This window comes from Thermobia domestica, chromosome 13 (genome assembly GCF_964235325.1).
Source record: "Thermobia domestica chromosome 13, izTheDome1.hap1.1, whole genome shotgun sequence".
Taxonomy (NCBI): Eukaryota; Metazoa; Arthropoda; class Insecta; order Zygentoma; family Lepismatidae; genus Thermobia; species Thermobia domestica.
Window position 1 is genome coordinate 70,839,173 of NC_137466.1, and position 22,642 is coordinate 70,861,814.

Below are 22,642 nucleotides of genomic sequence, written 5' to 3' on the forward strand. Positions count from 1 at the left end.
ATATACATAAATAAATTGAGATACTCACCTGGTAAGGAGCGTCTGCTCTTCTTGATGTAATTAGATGTTTCATCTTCGGCAATGTCAGGAGCGATTCTTACGGCAATTCTTCTATCATTGTTTAGCTGGTGAGGAGTGTTTGGTCCTAAAGGGGCCAAAAGCTTTTAGGAAGTACATTCGCATTATTTCACGAACTAGTTCGTCTTTTACGGAATAGTTATTGTACAATCACGAGTAATGCTCTAAAATATACCTCTCTCTGTCGTAATTCATACATAGTGGTTTAAGTAGATGTGATATACTATGAATTGTGATTACAATTATACATAATATTTTGATTACTTGCAGGTACAACAAAATCATAAATGAGTTTTTATTCTATTGATGAAACAAAATGGGTGGATGTAACGTTGCCACGAGGGTATAATGAAAATTTTATTAAACGAATTTCGTATGACAGAATAGTTCCAAATCGATTATACTATTAAAATGTGCCATGTTCCGTATAAATATCTGTTTGTTTTGGATGGAACAGTTAAAAACAACTATGGTTATAGTTAATAATACAAGTGCTGGTGTAAGTGAAAATTTAAAAGGGGCGATTATCGGGTTGTAATTAAATATTTGATTAAGAGTGACACAAAGTATCATAATCGTAAATTCTTACCGATATCAGAAATGCACTAGAAGACTTTGCTGCGTTCTTTTATCTGTTTCTGAGTAAACCTCTGACTTTAAACACAATCATGAAAGTCTGCAAGATGACTCGCCTAACGTACTACCGAAATATCTCACCCACCAGAAATTATTGAACAAGTGCATCATACAGTGCAACAGGATCGCATTACGACTAAAGTATTATGCATAATGAAAGTCATTGTAAAACATTGCCACCACTACTAATATTTGTTCGCAAACGAATCATAATGAAATACACTAAACCAAGTTTCCAGATACATTCAAATTATTATATACATCAATTAGCGACCATTAATGGAATATAGATGCAGTATCAAAAAACAGAAAAAAAACAATGTAATGGAATCATTCCAATTTCATATAGCATGAAACCAAGTATGATGTCGACCGAAGGTAGTATAGCTTCAGTTGTATCCATGACACTAGAAGTTTCCTGCTGATTGAGTTTCTTCCATTGGTACAACCATTAAGAAATAACATTCTACTAAATTTTGATCAACTTGTGGAAGAATAATGAGAAAATATCTCGTTTGTCAACTAAAACGTAATAATGAACAATGCAGAACACAATATGTGTCACACCTAACCATGGTATGATGCCACATTCATCTTTTCGCTTGATATAGCTTTTTATGGTTAAAAACCTAGATTTTTTCCCGTTAGTGAAAAATGTTGTTAGTGATGTAATTTTTTATCAGATGAAAAAAACTTAAAATATAATTTGAAACTTGTTTTGCAGACAAAGAGGAATCTGATTATCGGGATAGAATAGAAGCTGTAGCAAGTGTTTTAATGTCAAAGGAGATTATGTTGAAAATATTAACTTTTTCTAAGTGGATAGCAAGTGATTTTTACTTCATTGTGAGAACGTTTCAAATTAATCTCGTACACATTAATTAATAAGTCGCTTCTAAGAATAACAAAGGTTATTCAAAACCGTTTAAATTATGTTATAAAATTTAATAGACTGAAAAATATTAACCAAGAAAATTTCTAAATTAAGCACTCAATGTACAATAATAAACTGCTTAAATCATTTAGTTCGTGCATTAAAATAGTACGTCTATAACATTAACATCGAAAATAAAAGTTTTCATTGAAGTGCTTTATATAACTTTCAACTAGCAAATATTTCAAAAGACAACTATTATTATACGATAAGTTTAGATATGATGTTGGTGTTTGATATAAACTTCAATGTTATGTAACACATATTCTATCTCCATACTTTCAACAGTGACTTATAACTAATTATAATAAATGTATGAAATACTTACAGACTTAAATATCTATTAAATTTACAATCGTAATTCACGTTTTTAATATACCGGAGAGAACAGATCATGCCACAGAAAATTTGTTTTGTAATATCAAAAATGCAATTAGCAGTAGGAAAATTTTACATTGCACTATTTAGTTAGATAACACTCATATGAGGGCAAAATATTATGATAAGTTAAAAATAGTTTATAATACTAAGTTAGTGTATATGCAGCTTATGAATTAATAACGTTTCTTAAACTATTCTATGTTCTTAATAAGGGGGATTTTCTGTCCAACTACAACTATTCAATCCCATATCTGATATACTTTCGTATTAATGACCATAGAACTAGGTTTTATAACCTGTATCTGTTACAGAAAATGAATTATACTGCTCATAATATATATATTTCAGTATCCACATAATGGTGTTTCGATTATAGCATAGCAGGGATTATTTTGTTTCTTCTAAATGACCCAATTAAAAATTAGTAGAATCTTGAATGTCATAATTTAACACTAATTAAACTATAAATTCTAACTACGTTTCTTATGTATGCTTGTGAAAAGTTATTATCAATTTATAATTTTACATGTGCACACTGCTGTCATAGATCACGTTGCCGTTAAGTTCATTTTCAGGAATATATCAGTGAGTACTTAAGACATAAGTAAACACCATATGGTTTTAATAGTCATATTCTATGTGCTAATTTTATAAATAATGTCTAATCGTAGGCCTATACTACGCACTACGTAAAATTTTAATGTGAGAAAAAGGAAATATACAATTTTGAAAGTAAAGTTGTTTTTTTTTTTTTTTTTTTTTTTTTTGGAAATCATCATTGTGAAAAGTGTAAAGATGAAAATTAAGTTGAAAGTAGTTTACTATGCGTAGTTTAAATAGTTTTATTTCAGTAGATGCAGACGAATACAACCTGAACTAACTAATAATTCACAATTATCAAGAAATTCCTAAATCGTGTTTATTACGTGCTATCATAAAACACAAAGTTTAAAAAATTAAAAGTATCTCCAGACATTCAATACTAGATTGCTTATTAGTTCACTGAGATACAGTCACAATACAAATAAAACGTTTAGTGAGCATTTATATCAGAATTACAGTAAATGTACAAAATACTAAGATTAGCAAATATACATCGTTTTGCTAATAAATGATCATTTGTTTTTGTAGAAAATTAATAGTCAGAAAACTTTTTAAAAATAGTTTTCCTTATAATGTTTTGTTTATAACTAGACTTATTTCACATCTCAAATGCAAAAGTAACATGATGTCAATGGAAAGTATAAAATATTTTGTTATAAAAATAATTAGTTTCGTACAGGTAAACTAAATATCATGATTAATTTATCTTATGAATACTTAAGAAGCCATTATATTCACTGTACTATGAACCTATTGTAATAAGAATTTAATGTATTATATTCAATTTCAAATCAATATCTTCCTCGTTTTTTTCTAAATATAACGGAATTATTTACCTTTGATACAATATATATATATATATATATATATATATATATATATATATATATATATATATATTAGTGTGTCCCTTAAATAAGGTAATTTTGTGATGTGATGTGTACACCCGCTAAATGAATTCTATGTGAACGTAAACACGCACTAGTGAAATAGCAGCACCCTACGAGAACGTTAACCCGTGCCAACTTGACTAAAAAGTCATGAAATTGCCCAGCCCGTGTATTGACGAACATCGGATGAACAGTGTTGCCAATCTCCTAGAGAAACTTAGGTTTTTGTAAATCGAATGACCTAAATTGAATATCATGATTGGAAGTAACAATGAAAATAAAGACAAAAGAAATTGAAAACATGGATTAGTGTTGCAAACTTTTCGAGAAATAATGCGAAATATGTGTTAAATGCAAATTCTTTTGGCACACACAGGGAGTGAGGTACTAATGTTTTGTACACCTTAAACTAAATATTAACAAGATCTATTTACGCAGACTTCAAGTCTAGAATTGTCCATTGAACAGTGTTGCTATCAACATAAGAGAAAAGTTGAGTTTGGGAAAGGTAGAATAACTCGGAAAAGGTCACTAGTGTAGTATGGTTTGAAACTTATAAAGCAATTCATTCGGTAGAGCATGAGGAGCAGTACTGTGGTTATGTGACATCGACTAGTCACATACTGACCGAGATATTCTCTATCTTGTTAAATCTGAGAAATGTGGTTCGTAAAAGATATAAACGCTACGTGTGCCAACGTCGTTTGCATTTAACACATGCTTCACATTATTTCTCGAAACGTTTGCAACACTCATCTGCGTTTACCATTTCTTTTGTCTTTATATTCATTGTTACTTCCAATGATAATATCCAATTTATGTAATTCGATTTACAAAAACTTAATTTTCTCTCGGGTTGGCAACACTGTCCATCTGGTGATGTTCGTCAAGAAACGAGCAGGTTTCTTCCTTTCTCTAGTTGCTTCGTGCAAAGTTTCGTTTCTCCGTCTCTTTTGGTTTCTCCGTTATCATGGTTGGACATTCTAAATTATAATGTGGAAACGCCATTTCATGACTTTGTCGTCAAATCGGCATGGGTTAACCTTCTCGTAGGGAGCTGCTATTTCACTAATGCGTGTTTACGGTCACATAGAATACATTTATCGGGTGTGCGTATCATAACACGAAATTACCTCAAGCAATAAGATGAATTTTTTCGTTACTTATTAATCTGCATATACAAAAAAATTTAGAATGTGTCATAATATATTTGGTCATGCGCAATATCGCATAGAGTTGCTATCCTTTTTTAACGTTAAACCTATTAGTTAATGTTGTCTCAAAAGCAAAATAAATGCATAATTGCGAATAATGTAAAATGTACTTACTGATATATGGTATAATGTCGTTGGTAAACATCAAATCAATATTTTGAAGAATAGAAAAGCAAAAAGTAGAGTTATACTTACTTACCAATCTCACAAACGAAATATTTCTGAGAACTACACGGTTGATCTACAAATTTCACCTGGAAGTCTTCGAAATATTCAAGTGTTAAACAGTTGGATCCAGCGCGTGGAGCAGCGTGAGCGAATGGAGGAAACCCATCGCTCGTATTTACCATTGGCTTCCCACCAAGCCACTGCCAATTATTGCCCTCATACTCAGCTCCAATCCAAAGACCTGCATCCACTGAATACATGAAAATAAATAGAAAGGAATTATTAAGTTTATTTAAATGTTTTAAAGTAATTATTGTGATGGCGTTTTACTCAAAACAGAATAGAACAAGGTTTAGAGATTGGAACTAGGAAAAGAAGTCCTGAGATCAATCTTGAAATATGTCAATACGAAGCTTTTCTAGAACAAATCCTACAAGTCACTAAAAGATACTGAAATACAATTATCAGTAACATCAGTCTAGGACGGATATTTGAATGAACATTGAAAATTGTGTTTGCTTGTAAGGAAAAAAAATTTCTATTCTTTTAATCCCTGATAGTTTTAGAACCCAGAGGCAGGAGGACAAAAGCATGTGTTTAGAAATATCACGTAAAATCAAAGCATAAGTGTAAACCTCCTTTTATGTTGTATTCTGTAAACAATGTATTTGGCATCTTTCAAAATGTCATTTTCTGAACACAAAACAAACTTATACTCAAATAGGAGCACTAATACAAAAGTTATGGGTAAAAAACGTATATACGGAAATGTTGGCTTTTACTAATAATTGGAATTTTTAAACAAGTATACTTCATTTCATCTTATCGGTATTTTAATTTAAGTCTATTAAGAATGTGAACACTATAATAGAAGAAATATAAACGTCTTGCGACTACTACCTGTATTCTACTATGGACCTCGATTTAACGAATTTCGAAAGCAATGGGTAACATCTAAAGCAGCTGATTCCGCTTTAACGCTCTTATTTCAAACAACAAATGATGAACTTATTGTATTATGGTGTGTATTTACAGTGACCAGGTATTTTAGATTGGATAGTATACTGAGTTGAAAGTTAGTACTCTATTTTTCTTTTCTTCGTTCTTTCCTAATGTAATTGTAGTTATTAGCCATTGCAGACTACTGTCGGAAATTACAGAAAATCGGCAACAGTCCATTAAAACGAAGGACGAGTGTATCATCAAAATGAGAAAAATTGTCAAAACTGTTTATTAAAACTTGATTCGAACAACTAGTTCTGTAACTAAAATTACAGTATACTAAATAGTAAAATATGTCTACTTTTAAACTTAGATTTTAACATTTAAGATTTAGTAAATATTACAGATCTAACATTGTACCATCGAATTTATTTCAAGTGTTTTAAAAGAAAGTGCACTGAATAGGTTTTGAGATATATATGTACTATTTTGTTACTTTTGGTACAAATTAAAGATTTACTTTTCATAAATATTTCAATAAATACTATATTTTTGAAAGTATTTGAATTAATTCTTCCAATTCGTTTCCCCTTTGTAATAATTCATCAATTACTGACATTTTACATATACTTACGCTTTGACTGGTGGTCTAGCAAATATCTCAGTGTTGCCATATCACTGAATGTAGCCAGACCAGCGGATGAAACGTTGGCAGCACATGCTTTATAAGCATCTTCAAAGTTTGCTTTATGGTAGTGTAATTCATAGGCACGTCCACCATATTCTATTAGCTCAACGTCGCTCTGCGTCTCAGCTTCCATTGGTCCATCCACATCCTTGTCTTCCGCTGTTTAAAATTATGAATGGATGTATTACAATATTTCATCTGTAGGCATCTTAACCTTTTTGATAAGTAATATATTCGCTCTCTTTTGTTTAAAGATTCCTAACATACCACAACAATACAAGTATTTAACAGTTCTTGTTTCACGTATATATATTAGCAAACAAAGAATTATTTTTTTGGTGGATTGAAATCTAACGTCCGGTTTCAACATGTAATACGCTTGATTGTACATATTAAATGACTACATTCATTAAAGTTAAAAATAAAAATGTATGCTCTGCATACATCCAATTTTCCTCCTTTTTTACAAAAAAAGAAAAAGAAAGAAAATGAAAGAAGATAGTCCTCATTAATTTGCGGCCACACAGAAGTAAAAAGCGTGTCGCCAAGCATGTCAGTTTAGTGGTTTCTTCCGTGGAATTTTAGATTGTTGCGTCTATACCACCCCAGAGAGGAATTTTAACATAGACAGTTTATTGATTGATACGAAACGAACTATAGATGCATTGGAAGATTGTTACTTGTAGGTTGTCACCAAGATACTTTCGGAAAAATGACCATAAATATGGCAGACGGGAGTGCGGTTTTAAACCAGTGTGGGGGCATTTCCCAAAACTAGCTAACATTCACACATTTCAGACTAACTGGAGACGAACAAACAGGAACAAAAATGACCAATACGATGTCAAATTTATAAGAAAAAGAAGCACACGAAATTTTAGTGTATAAATAAAGCTTCGCTACTAAGAGTATATAATGAAATAGGTAACATTGTTGGGAGAGGATAATACCATTTAGTAAAGGGACGAGCTGTATATGAAATAATGATCTGTATATTGCACTATTAAAATTAGACGCGTAGAGATTCGGCAACAATTAAACACATGGTAAATAAACAGACCCCAACGCTATGATAGAATGACACTTTGCTTCGGAAAAGAAAAACAATCCCAAAATTCGTCTACGTAAGGGGTCCAGAATGGCATGACATGACGCTAGAAAATAATTTTAATTATTTGACATATAAGCGAAAACCACGCATGATGACAAAAACGTACCAAAACTAAGTTGTGTGGTCATTTTAAGAATTTTTTTCCAGGACCCAGTGGCGTCTCTCGGAATTTATTAAGATTTTTGTAAAATTGCAATAGGGGCTGTGAGCTCAGAGTTAGCAGCTGTGAGAAAAAAGGGTATTTGAAAAGCAAGCCCAAGAAAAAAACATCACAGAACAAGGGAAGACGTAAGAAGAGGTCGTGTAATCTAGCAGCAAACGGAAGCTCGACAGAAGACCGAGGCACGAAACCCTGAGATCAAAGTAATTAATATGTTATGGTATTAACGTAAGTCATCACTATTTTGACTTTTATTACAAACACCGATGTTATACCAGAAGAACTTTATCCCTTAAAGTGGATCCAAATGACTACTCTGATTTATATCAGATCCAAGCACCCTCATTCAAAACTAAATCAGGTATAATGCTCTCAGAAATTATACTTGCTAAATACTCGACTACTAACGGGGTTATTTCTTTCAAATTATAAGAAGTTTCATTTATACCTTTACTGATTATACAAATTTCAAACCCATGGGTTTTCACTTTCATGGTTCTAAGCTCTCTTTACCATTGTTACTTATTCTGTGACTGCCACTTACGTGAAATTTCCAACAACCTCTCCAAATTTACTCGGCAACGTGCCGACAAATGGTTTAATGGTGCATTTTAATTTAGCTTTCTACCATATTAAAACCTAAATTAATACTATATCCGATGTCTTCTCGTTATTAGTACATATTACAGTTGTATCAAAGGTTAAATACAACTCGTAAACTAGAAAAATGGAAGAAGGAGAATAGTGCGATCACGGAGAGTATTTATCAAGGAGGGTAACTCACCTCATGTTCACAGACAAGAGCATTTTTTATTAGTGTGAAATAGACGTGTGGTTGAAAGACAAACAAATAGAATGTATCAGACCATTAGTGTTCAGTTCTATCTTGCACTATGCTTGTAATTGAAAGGATCTCTTGGTAACATTTGTATTGTAAAACAAGAACATGACATAAAGATGTTAGTTTACCCTTGACAGTCATGTTACTCTTTTAGATTGGAAGGAGAATAGGCTATCCAGAAGCAGGTGGGAAAGAGAGGGAAGTCTCAGCAATCTTGAATGTGCCGCAAAATGTTATTTCTAGGCTTTGAAGTTGGTTCCAAGACACAGGAGATATTCATCATAAACCAGCACAAGGTTGTTCAAGAGCAATAACTTTAACAAGAGCAGCATCTGATCTTAACTACACAACGAAACTAGACAACCCCAGTGAGACAATTGTTTTCAGAGCCTGCAGCTGTCTTAAAAGTTAAGACTTTCTTTACAAACTGTGTACCTCAATGTCCTAGAGTAAAGACAAATAGTCTCCACGCCAGAAGTTCAGCAAATGTGTATATCACTTTATCAGCTAATTTACATTGAAGTCGCATTCAACGAAATTGGAACCTAAACGAATAGTAGCTCTTCATAAATGAGACGAGATTAATCGTACATTAGTTTAAACGAAGTCTCGAACAAAATTCAACCCAAGGAATATTGTGTAAAGGGATTAGTTGGGTGGCTATAGAATGTTGATGTGCGTAGTCATCATGTTCAAGGAATGTAAGTAATTGCGCTCATAACCAGAGGTATTAATACTTCCTTTAGGGAGAGAGACGAGATGCTAATACAAAATGTATAAATTTTCATTAGCGCAAATCGCTCAGTTTTCATTTTTATATGCGATAATATACGTTCATGGCAAGCAAACTTGCTGGATTGATTCCTTGAAGATAGATTGATCAACGAGATCTTCAAATTTAATTCCATACATGTTTAGAATTCATTGCAGAGAAGAGTTCCACCTCGCCGTCCTCACTACGGAAATAATAGAGATTTTTACTGCTCTCCCGAGAACTGGAACCAGTCAGAACTCTTGAAACATATCGTAGAGAATATGCAACGTTGTTCCGACACTTACGTGATTGTTAGGAATAATAACCTCTTTTGGTTATTCAAGAGAGAAAATTTATCTTCAAATTCTAATGTTTTGTGTTTTTTCAATAAAATGTAACTTTTAATATAATACATTTTATTCTACTGTATATCAGATAACTGTTTTCTTACTCGGTAATCTCACATTTCATATATACAATATTGCTTTATATCTTAGTGATGCTTAACTCTTGGCCACTAGTGTATTTACGAAAAATAGTTAATAGATTTCTAATTTCTTCACCATACATTCAGCAAAGAGAATACATCTTGTTAATATAGTTTGTCTCAAAAACTTTAGAAATCTATAAAATTTAAATGGAAGTACAAAATTTAATAATGCATACGTTATTTATCTAAAGAATACGACTCAATTAATATTCCTCATTATCTACTATATGCTACCATCTTCATGAGACTCATCTGTCTTTGACCACTGTTTAACTACAGGATTTCACTCAAAGACTAGTGTTGAGATTATTAGTGCTATATTTGGTTATTTTAATATCTTTTGGTGCCAGAAGTTGGGTCCAATTTAAGGTGGATAATACATAAATTTGACAATAAAGACAGTAAACTGTCCAAAGAAATTCTTTTGTTGTTTTGTTCACAAGTTTTTACTTGTACCATGAAGTCTAAAACGATTGAGTGTATTAGAATTTATATTGTTTACACTATATGTAATAACGGACTTTGGATAAGTTAAGCCTATTCATAACGAATTACTGCTTTCCTTTTGTGAAACAGTGTATTTCTTCGTAAATTACCAAAGCTCATACACAAGTTAGTTTATTTGCACTAAATAATTTGAATGAACAGCATATGGTGACAACGTATTTCTTCTGGCTCTTTCACCTTATTTTACTATCAACGAATACCTAAGAACTCTCTTGATGCAATTACGATATCATTATCCTCGAAAATCACATGTATTTATTATTGTACTTATGTACCTCATTCTGCGGCAAAAGATATCTAAAAATTTATTTGGTGGTATAGTTTCCCTTCATTAAATAACTAAAGAGTGATTTCATTAAATTTGAAATGTATTAGACGAAGTATTCATTTTCTAAAGTGACTTACGTGTCTTGTCTCTGACACAAATGTATTCTTCCTTGCTCTCACACAATATTCCAAATATAACCCCCTTATTGTGGTTTCTTCTGTCCATATTCAGACACTCGTAGTTGGTGGGCTGTTCATCATCTGACCATTCTCCAAATGTTTCATCTCCCTTCTTAAATGGATCACCTCCTCCATCCTGCCAGGACCAGGACTCTTCATTGGCATTGTATTTGGCGTTCAACCAAGAGTGGTACATTTCTGTAATATAGCAAAAATATGTGTTTTAGATGCACTATAATATCATGCTTTTCCATTCAAGCTATACTTAAATAATTATTGAATTAAAGACCTTTAGAACAGCTTCTATGAAAAGGCTGGATCCAGAAGGGCTATAGGGACTGATACATTTTGTGTAAATTAAAATAACCATTTTTATAGTAATTTAAGATTTACATCACTTCCGTGAAAGCAGCCAAGGGCTCCCGTTAAATATGTGACTGAGTTTAAAGCTCAGCAACTACTCTACATAAAGTTAGGAGATAATAATCAGTACCAGTAATTGAAACTATAGGAGTTTCGTCTAGATTTTTATCTTTATACATTATCGACAATTTTCATAATTCCTTACGTGAGTTTATACTTCATGGTAGACAGAATCCTAAGTGTGAACGCAAATTCTGAGTTGCATTAAAAATCGAACTTCTTCCTTCCTGGTACGAAGTATATATCTATAGATGGGTGTACAATTCCTAGGTGGATGTTTAGGGAAACATTAGCCCTATTAGCCGAATTAGGATAATTGAAAGACTAAACTAAAACCATTTAAAGCACAAATTCGAAATAATGATATCAATAGCAAGCATTCTCACTAATAGGTACTTAGTCATCCACTATTTTTTATAGTTATACAAAGGTTGATTCAGTTACATTGAGCTGAAGTGAATGTGAAACTGTACCACATATGCGTAATCCATATCCGTAAGATTACCGTGAGGCAAGCAACAGTATCTCGCACATACAGCAGCGTAGTCGAGCGTAGTCTGATGTCGCAGAAACTGAGCAAATTCTAGGAGGGATTTAGTGTGTCGCTTTCAAATGCTAAGTTTACAGGATCACGCGTCGTAGAAATGTGTCAAATGCTTAATTTTCATATAGACAGTGCCATTGTAAATCCTATTATACGGAAATATGCGGCACAGGGTTCTGAACCCACCACACCGACGCGAGCATCTAGAACCGTTTCCCAAAAGGATTCATAATTGTGGTCGATTTCTCGTACAGGGGCAAACTGCGTCTCCCAAAGGTGGAGTGAAATAAGAAAATCAATAGAGCGTACTACCACACTCATGTCCTGATTGAAATGTACGAGCATGAAATCCCAACATTGTACGGATAATACGTGAACCACGTTGAACTGCATCAAGACAAGGCATCCACAGACCGAAAACATCGCTGGAATTCTATCGCCGCATGGAACAGAAAACTAGAATTTAGGCAATTCCCATCTCTGGTATCCCTCTCAAAAGTCCAGATGCCAGTCCAATGGACTATTGTGCTTTCGGACTCCTCAAGCGGTGCAGTTCCCATTGCCGAATCCTTAGCACCATTATCCTGTGAAAAGCATGTGAAGGGGAGTGGGATGTAATACTCATGGTCCATCAGCAACATAGTCTTCTGCAATGAAAACTTCAATGCCGGGCAATAGTCAGTATCAGTAGCCTGTAGTTTGAACATAGTTGGTGGTGAAAAATACGGCATTTCCTAGGAAAGTGGCACATTCAAATTCAGCTCAACATAAGTGAATCAACCTCTGTAAAGTAATATCGTCGTACAAAACCAATAGTTGTTGATTGGATTTTAGCTTCACTTAGATTATGTGAAGCTTGGACCTACAGTTTATCGTAGAATCCAAAATACATATGTTCCAACTTGAAAAAAATTTTCTAGTGTCAGGGATGCATACACTAATCATAAAGTCTTTAATCACAAGAGAATCTTCCCAAAAACTTCGGGTGTTCAAATAAGACTGCAAGATTTAATTTAAAATAAATATAATAATAAATAAGGAAGATGCGATGTCCCACCGGGGATCCCAGAATTATCCCTGACAGGGGAATGTTTCACTATATTCGTAAAGAGGTTGAAAATAGTTCCTGGCATGGATACGAAGCGTCCCCGACTGATGTTTGGATCTAGAAAATACGTAATTTGAACAACGAACATCGGAGAAAGATAACAAAATATTTTTATATTTTGTGGCATCATTAAAAGTGACGAAAAGGATGAAGTGAACAATTGCACAATACGAAGTGATTTAAAATCAACAAATGAATGTTTTATCTGAACTTGTTTTATTGACATTAGTATTAAATATGGTTGAAATGGATTCGAAGCTCATTAGGTAAGTGGAATGAAATTTAATCTTTGGTCTAACATTTGTATTTACTATGACTATGGAAATGACTGTAGAAGTATTAGTGAAACGACAATGTAGAAGGAATTATGAGAACTCCGAAAACTCACGGACACAGTGTTGAAACTTCAGATTCCTTGAGAGGAAAACAGGGAATACTAACACAGAGGCAAGTACTTTAGCTTTCATCATCGTGCACTCCTACATGAGATAAAATTACGTTTGATTTCGTTACGTTGTACAGATTTATATTGTTTAAAAATTGTATAGAAGTACCTTGGAAGGGACGCTGATCTAATTACTCTTCTTACCTGCCAGTGTACTTCCGTCGATGGACATAGGTAACAATATGTTGAGAGATTTCACAATATTTAGATTCATTTCCTTCACAACATAGTTGAAAAGAACATTGTCTTTACTTTAAAGTAAGCATATTCCAATTAAGTGTGATATAGCCTGCAATATCTGAGAAATGCACCCAGAAAGCTCCTGGCGCAATTTATTTATCACAAATTCACAATACGTATCACAATAAAATTACTCAAGTTATAAATTCGCTATCAGACATTTTAAATCGTTGTATGTCAATAATGTATTAATAACTGTAAATTGTAAGAAAATTTTATAGTTAAATAACCCTAAATTGAATGATATTTTACTACATTATGGAGTTTGTACAAGAAAGTGGTGAGTTACGAAAATGTCTTGTAATCCACCAATCGTATTTGTAACACAAGATGATTCGGTTGTTCGTAGTTATGTTTGTGATAGAATATATTTTATGTATATAATTTTATTATAATATAAAATTAACAATATCGCTGACTGGTAATGAAAAATGTTGGACAACTATAGATATCATACATAATAAATAAAGTAATTTTATTTATTTATTATTCACGACATTTTCAATTACTTTTTCATATTTATGGCTTCATTTCCGAAACGATGTATCTAGTATCCTTCTTGGATAGGGAATTATTGTTGTTTCTTGACATCAGACGTAAGACATTTAAAAAATCTTCAATTACAGTAGTTGTAAAGTATCAGGTTACAATCGTACAAGCTCTGCGTCCAGTTCTTGGTGTCAAGCAATTAGGAAACTGTTTTCACAGAAATTCTCTATATTTGTATTTAGTTGTCCCATTAATAACGTGTTCTCCGTTCGTAGAGAGATAGTTCTCAACGAAACCTGAACAACAAAACAATAATGCTGACCGACTAAAATACTGTGCTGGAACTGCGATATAAGTTAAAAGTTAACAACTATGTAATAATACCTCGTTTAATTTATCGTGCTTGTAATGTGTAGGTATTGTTTCCATTGTTCATTACTGAGTTCCGAATCAATTTGTCTAAGAAAGATCCATTTGTGTATTGTGTTGTGAAAAGAAAATCAGATGAATAGATCGAATAGATTAAAGTGTACATTTTCTCAAAATCTGATACATTGGTTAATGAATTTATACAAATAATGGTGTATGCCAATGACTTTTCACTGCATATTTTGGGTGACGAAATTCTTTATAATTTTGACGTAGTTTCTTGAACTATACCTAACATGATTTGCTATACGGATAAGATTTTATCAATTTCTGTTATTTTGTGCTCATTATTTGTCCTCGGTACTACGATATGATCTGTCATTGAAGTAGAAACAACAAGAAAAAAGTAGTAAACGTGACGCCCAGAAGATATAATAGTCTTGAATATATTGGATTTATGACTATTATAATTTTATTATACGTCATCTAATTAATTTTATTTTTAGTCTTTGTTGTTTTATTTATCTCTTTATTGCTAAGGAATTACGAACTATCAGCTATTTGTCATAAGTGATACAAGGTATTTCCCAATTTTAGTTTGATAGTGCTTGAGGAGAGCATAGCATCACCATATTGTAAACCTTTTGTGGTAGGTAGAGATGGTAATAAAACAAAGTCCGGAATCGATTCCCACTACCGGTTCATTTTATAAAACTTCACTATATAACAGTATTTACAGAAAATGCTACAAAGTTGTTTTTTCTCTAAATTATCTGGTTGAAATTAGATTGTCCTTGACCATGTGGCCGAGGACAGGATCTCCACAGAGCCCCGAAGCAGGCTAAGCAGAGTGGCGAAGCACTCTCCAAATAGTGAGGGGTTAGTAGTCATGGAGCTTCGAAGCACACTAAGCCAGGAGGGAAGGGATAGCCAATAGTCCCGTGGCAGACAAGATTCTTTGGGGTTAGGTTGTGCTATATCCTAATGCTCCGAAGCAATCAGTAGGAAGAACACCAGAGAACTGGTACTTCCCCGCTGGTTGCTGCCGAATTTATAAGCCTCCAGGGTGATGGTGGCGCTGCTGCACACCTATCGTCATGCGCTTCGTAGGAGGTGGCAGTAGCCTGTCATCTGCTGCTCGTACTAATTGCAAGTGGTGTCTAGTACTCTGTCGTAAATCCATGTGGTCGTGTTCACAAACAAGATTGTATAGTATTGTTTATATACAGCAGCACGTAGGATATTACAATCTTCTTTCGAAAGGTGCACTCATCTTCAATTCTTAGTTTGACACGTTCTGTCCACTGTAAAATTTAAATTTTACTATTGTTTCTATTTATTTCAAATGTTGAATGAAAATTACTGCAAGAAGAAAATGATTTATTGTTCTTTGATTTTAATAATCGATATTCTTGTTCTAATGATTTTGCGTAATATTATTTCCAATTTAGAAGCCTTTTAAGAAAAAAATATGGAAATCTAAGCAAACGTGTTATCACCTAGTACATGAAGAAAGATTACTCTGAAACTCTATTTTGTACCTAATATATATTATTTTCTATAATCAAAATAGTTGGGAGTGGTAGAATAATTCCATGATTTCTCATTATGAGTTGTTATTGCCACCACCCTCGGTACGCACAACTACCAGCTGCTTTGTCATTTTAAAGTACATTCTAGAACTCATGTTTGGTTAGTTTTCAGCAATGATTGTGTTTCTGCTACTTAAACCGTTGACTATTAATCAAATTGGTGCAAATGAAATTTTTGCTTGATGGTTTTCTGGAAAATTCACCTGAGCAGCACTACACAAATATAGGTTAAGGTCATGCATCTAACGTCACAAATTGTATATACGTCCAGCAAATAGGCTGAGATACCTATATTGTAGTCAGGAGGCAGCGCATGGTTGAGTAATATCGTGTAAACGTACAGCATGGAGCACTCTGTACAGCAATTCGCAAAAGAAATTAACAATGCATTTGGGTCAGCAATGGTGAATGAACGAACCATTCGTCGCTGGTTTCAGTGACATAGTATTACGAAATGATCCCCATGGGCAACGACGAACGTCATATCCAGATAAGCTCCTTAGGAACGCCATGGAAATGAGGTCTCGGAGAAGTGTCAGTCCCGTTGCAGACCGATGAGTCATATACCATACCAATGTCGTTCAGAGACTTCGTGCAATTGCTAAGGTAAAAAAGTGGGGCTTATGGGTGCCACAAAAGTTAAGATTGGCCAACGAGAACAGCCGTTTGGGGGATTGTAGTTTTTTGAGTGTAACGAATATCCGGGAAAGTTTCCTGTTCCGGAAGAAAGTTTCCTGCAACTTATTGTCACTTCTGATGAAAAATATTCTACTACGACAATACGACAATCATAAACGGTCAACACAATGGTTACCTAAACTACCTCTCTATACACAGAAGGTGTTGGTGGTGGTACTGTAGTTTATGGTAGAAGTGATGAATTATGTCTTTCTCAGGAGAGGTAAAACTACCTATGCAAATAGTTTCAATGTTGAACTCCTTAAAATCAACCTGAAAGTTACTCGCAAGCATTTTATCAAGTTCCATGATAGTGTTGTCGTGCAAAGGACAGTGTAAACTCTCCATGAATTGCAGTACGAAACTCCTTCACAGCCACCATATTTCCACGATATTTCTCCCACTCACTGCCACTCTTCCGACATTATGATTACTTCTTGGGAGGGAAGATCTTCCCTGATGATCGGCTGATACAGCGTGCGGCTGAGGATTTCTTCAAATTGCAAACACTTCTTTGGACAAGGAGTCAAATTCTTGTCTGAAGGATAACAAAAGTGTGTGATTCAGTCATCGACTATTTTGATTATCTAGAATTGTAGTTTTTTCTTCTGTCATTGGAAATTATTCATCTGGGGCAATCACTTAATTCATACTAACATATCTGGAGAACAGAGAAAAGTCAGAAGAGACCAAGCCGACAAGTAGGGTGGGGTAAACATACTCATTTTGTTTAGGGTGAAAAATTACCTGATAAAGGAATACGTATGAGGAAGCTCCCTATCGTGATGCAACAATCAATTTTTGAGCCGAATTTCGAAACTTTATTTTGTACATTTTCGTGCAGACGCAGTAAAACATCAAACTAATTGATGCAATTGAGTTCTGCCTGCTGGGATGAGCTCTTTGAGTACAATGTTCTTGATGTCAAAGAATATAATATTCAATTCTTAGATTTGTTTTTTTTTCTGACTTACTTTTTGTGGTTTTGATAAGCCTTGGAATTTTCCATTGCAAAGATTTTTGCTTTGTCCCAGATTGATAATCATATCAGCTTCAACTACCTATGAAAACCTTGATCAAGAAGATTGTACCTTCCGATAAGGTGTCAGGATCCACTTCACAAATTTAGAAGCCATATGATGAATACTCAAATCTACAATAATAATCCTCCTTAGCTATCTCATAACACAGTTCCAACTCAGCAGGAATGTCTTAAATGGTTCGATGGTGATTATCATGAGTGATTTGTTGAACTGACAGGAGGCCCATATCTTTGCACTCGTCGCCCTGGAGCCAATCTCAGCTGGTCTAGAAAATAGGTTTCACAATCGTTCACTTGCATTTATCATAAAACTCTTTTAGCTTAAAGGGTGTAACAGTTGATCGTTAAACTAAAAATATAAAAATACTCGTAATAAATTTCATTTCTTCTTTACTTTGTCATCCTGGATAGATGTTTCACTGGACTTAACCTTAGTATTCTGTTCTAGTGACACCCATTTACACTTCTGTCTCTCACATCGAACACTTGCAGGAGGATCCGTCGCATTTCTGCATAAAGTATACATTGGCTATTTCTTGTTTAGATTCATCGGGAAATTGCCACATAGTACGTACACGACACCATAGAAATGAACGTATAAGTTCCGCATGTTTATCCATTTGCATTAAGTGTCCTATATTTGCTATATTTGCACCCTATATTTGCTAACGCTACCATCTATCGTTAAATTGTGCTACTATAATTGATGTTCAGTTGGCAACACAGTCCCTAATATGTTGGATTCCAACAGGAAATTCAAACGCTTGTTCTGTAATTTAACGAATCTTTGTACGTCCATTATCGAAAATTTATAAGTGTTCAGTTATATGATTTTCGTAATCACATTGCACATTTTCATTGTACTGAGCAATGATTGTAGGATTTTAATAAATTTTCTTCTTAATTTTAGTATACTTTCAAATTTAATTACAGTACTAAATTTTGAAATGGAGTAGACGATATATACTTGAAAATATGCTGATGCAATAGTACCAAATGACATAACTTTTACTTTAGTATAGCTTTGATATAATATTTTTCTCTCGTAGTTACTAGTCACATAGGAAAAGATAATATTTTCACTTATTTTTAATTAGTATATGTATAATAATAAATTAATGTTTTTACCTTCTTGCAGTTCAGGCATTTCTTCCACGATCCAATTGAAAATTTGTTTATCTGCTTGCCCACCATTGAAGGATAACAGAGCAGCGTTGTTAGCCACACAGGACTCCCTGGCTTTCTCCCACGTTTTCTTACCTTCCATAAACAAGTATGCCTTCTCCCCTCGGAGACGAACAGAACGTGGTTTTCCTTCAAACGATGCGCTGTTTGTTTGTTCTGCAAATGATGTAAAAATTATATCAATTACTGCAATATGACTAAGAAGTCGATACGATGTAGGATTATCAACTATACCAATTTCTCCGGTAATGTATACGTTTCAAGACTGCAATATACAAGTGCCTAATATATATTCAAGTGAGATTCCAAATTAATAGGTAATTTTAAATTTTAGAAGTACTAACATTTAACTGACAAACGATTCACTAAACTTCAAAGATGTCAGAAATGTTCACACAGCTAAACTATAATGTCTTTTGGAACAGTATATAGAAATTATCTTCATCATATGCACTTAATATGTATTAGGACACATTAAAAATGGCTTTTTCTAAAGTAAATAGAGGACAGTCCGGAAAATACACTAACATGTCTATGACACAAGCTTCGTGCTCATAACGCAATTCATTCCGTCTCTAGTGGCCCGTGTAGTGTAGTTGCTAACGCTCTCGCCTTCTGTGCGAGAGATCTCGGGTTCGATTCCCGGTGGGAGCACTCGGTCGGAGAAGCGTACAAAACCTTTTCAGGCCAACTATCCTGAAGAGGTTTTCCTGGGTTTTCCTCATTCACACCAGGCAAATGCCGGGATGGTACCTAATTTATAGGTCCCAGGTCGCTTCCTTCCTTCCCTTTCTCCGGATACTGTACTCGTCGAGGGACGTCATCCCTCATACGTGACGGGCTAACATGGCCATAGATGCCGAAATCCCAGAAATCTAAATCCTAAATTCTGAAATCATTCCGTCTCTGCTTCTCATTTAGTTTTCATGGCTTATTGTGAAATATCAATGATAATTTCCATAATTCTTAGATAAACCTTTGCACTTCAAATATGTAGAAGTTTATACAAAATTTCTACGAGAGAGAAGAAGTAATATTTTGTGTCATCTCTATCACAATAAATGTAGCTTATATTCTTGTAAAATAATCTCGTATGTTAATAAACATTTAATTTTCACACTTGTTTTAGTAAGTACTATGAAGGTATTACTGGTTTGTGTATCAACCAATGACGTCGAATTATCGCGCAAATACCCAAAGACCTGTTCAAGAGAAGCATGTGGAGATCTTTGTGAGACATTCTTTACCTACACAGACAAGTGTAGATTAGTCGTGTTCTTCCTCACTACATCATGGAAGCTTTTGGATCCATGTTTCGCAGCCTATCTTTCCAATTTTCACAATATAGCACGTTACGTCATTTCTCATTAACAGAGTGGATGGTTTGTTTACTAACCCACTTGAAAATACTGCACTGAAACCCTTCTCTAATATTGGTATTTTATTTTAGTATTGATGTTGCTTAAACACATGATCGTGTTGTAAACCAAATTTCATAGCATACTACACTATGGCAGAAAATCAACCATTTGATGTTCGTTTGCAGTCAAGTCATACTAATTTCTTAGCAATGCTTTTTCGATATTAATATGCATTCGCAAATATGTAGCTACTTACTAAAGATTAGAATGATTTGAGTTTAACGTTTAGTTTCAGCACCGAGGCTATATGAGACTTACTGTATAAAGTCGGATCCGAACCACTATTCGAATTTGTATTCAAAGTAAGTACTCTCATTAAGAATGGAATTCGGGACTATATAGAAAGCATTCGGGTACTACTTACCTAAAATAAATACTAGAACTTATCTTAGAAGATTACACAATAATGAAAGCTGAGAGTGTTTCATTATCTCCATTGTCCACTGTTTCCAAAACATCAACTACAGTGGAAAGTGATTTCCAGCTAATAGATCTCCTCGCATGGTAGCTTAGCTGAACAAGACACCTGAAACCCGTGTCCGGCATTTCCGTGACCTTGCGACGTGTGTTTTCTTCTACCGCTCAGTTTGCAACTTTAAGTTGTCACGCTCCTTGTCCACGGAGATGTGAATGTGTCTCGAATTTTATTTTGTGCTGTTTCGAACCGAGTAATCAGCATATTATTATTGAACAGAGGAGTTTTCTGTTTTCATGAAGTTTGCCTCTGGGTTCTATCACCTTTGCATTGATATTTCGTTGGAAATTACTATATGGCACGTTCAATGCAAAAGGGATTTACATCCACTTTTTTGGTCGTTTTAGATATATCTCATCTTCAGGATCTCTATCTGAAGCTCCTGTTAGTACTTACAAGGTTCCTGTTCAGGTATTGTAAACTTTTATAGTGTAAAAAATTGTGAACTTTCCATGTACTATTTGTCAAGAAAATAAAAAAGTATTTGTATTTCAGTTTGACATCTTTGTGCCTTGTCTGGTGACGGAGAATATAAGAATTACATCAGTCAGATATGTAGTTTGGTGAGGAGAGGCAATCGAACCCTAAGCTTCATGCTTAAGAGGTACAGAAGTTGTAAATACAGATTATGCATAGTATAGGTAAATAACAACATAAAGGAAATATCAAAAATATCTATGAAACAAAGAAAAGCAACTCAAAAGATTAGAAGTAGGGACATATATTGAAATTGCATATAAGGACGTCAGCGACAGTGTTGCCACGAGGCTGTACAGACGAAAAATAAGGTTCCTCCTCTCGTTTCGTCTCGTATTTTTTTTCTCCAATTCTCGTCTCGTCTCTATTCTCAGAAGTCTTTTGTTGTCTCGTGTTGTAAATTGATGTACAAAATTTATAACTTTGTTCTCATCTTAATTTTATCTAGAATTACCAGAATCCTTCTGCGTTACAATAGATTCACGAAAGGTGTGATGCAGTACAACAACAATTAATCCATATTTATTATTAGAGTATATCGTGTAATCACTTCCATATCTTTAAACATTAATAAATATTCTTCATTGTATTCGTACAAGCTCTTTATAGTTTTCTACTATGAATCATGAAACACTAAAACTGTGTGTTAGTTCTAAGACTTGGGTGAACTAGTGTTGCCCACAAGACGCTTGAAATCTCACATCTAATGGTCAACACTAATGGCAACCTCTTTTTATGCTAAAGTGAGATGTTCTAATAGAACAATGTATGAATCGCAATGGTAGGAGTTTGACTCCACAGAGAGAACATTTCTCAATTTATAATTTATGCGTTGCTTGAAAGGCGATTCCAAATGTTTTAATATTTAACGCCAAAGTAAGATAGATCTGCTATTGTTGTTGACGATGAAAATTAAGCTTGTATGATCACGAATACAGTAATATTTAATTTAGTCTGTCGTCATATGAAGTTTCGAAAGTTTTCTGATGTATGGCTTCAAACTTATTTGTTATATGTGGATATTTTTTTACATTCTTTGTTCGTAGGGAGATTATATAAGGATGGAACCTAACTTTAACGTGGGTTCCGAGTCACTCGGCCCCATTTGGAATCGAACTGTGAAAAGGGCATTGAAATTGCAGCATGGACACGAGCTACAATATCCGGTTTGTTCCCAAATTTAAGGAGTTGCTTTAGATAAAAATACTTGGCGGATCGAAGTAAAAGACATTGGTAACTCCCCAAATTTCATTTTAAAATGTTCATAAACATCGGATAGACATCATATTTTACAGAGGAACATACAGTCA

At 33.9% G+C, this 22,642-nt stretch overlaps 2 protein-coding genes across 3 annotated transcripts in view; both read right to left on the bottom strand.

Annotated features, from left to right (window-relative positions):
- LOC145669066 (secretory phospholipase A2 receptor-like) overlaps window positions 1–1,308 on the bottom strand; it is a 65,406-nt gene extending 64,098 nt beyond the window's left edge. The window contains exons 1-2 of the mRNA XM_081737425.1: window positions 1,287–1,308; window positions 29–145 (exon numbers count right to left, since the gene is read on the bottom strand). Coding sequence (XP_081593551.1) covers window positions 29–145; window positions 1,287–1,308 — 139 coding nt within the window. The remainder of the gene's footprint in view (window positions 1–28; window positions 146–1,286) is intronic.
- The window catches only part of LOC145668225 (macrophage mannose receptor 1-like), a 125,096-nt gene that overhangs the window by 74,165 nt on the left and 28,289 nt on the right, over window positions 1–22,642 (bottom strand). Inside the window, exons 6-9 of one of the 2 annotated variants that reach the window (XM_081735877.1) lie at window positions 18,903–19,115; window positions 10,803–11,042; window positions 6,481–6,693; window positions 4,932–5,154 (exon numbers count right to left, since the gene is read on the bottom strand). In XM_081735877.1, the coding sequence (XP_081592003.1) occupies window positions 4,932–5,154; window positions 6,481–6,693; window positions 10,803–11,042; window positions 18,903–19,115 (889 nt within the window). The remainder of the gene's footprint in view (window positions 1–4,931; window positions 5,155–6,480; window positions 6,694–10,802; window positions 11,043–18,902; window positions 19,116–22,642) is intronic. The other variant, XM_081735878.1, reaches the window with a different exon arrangement.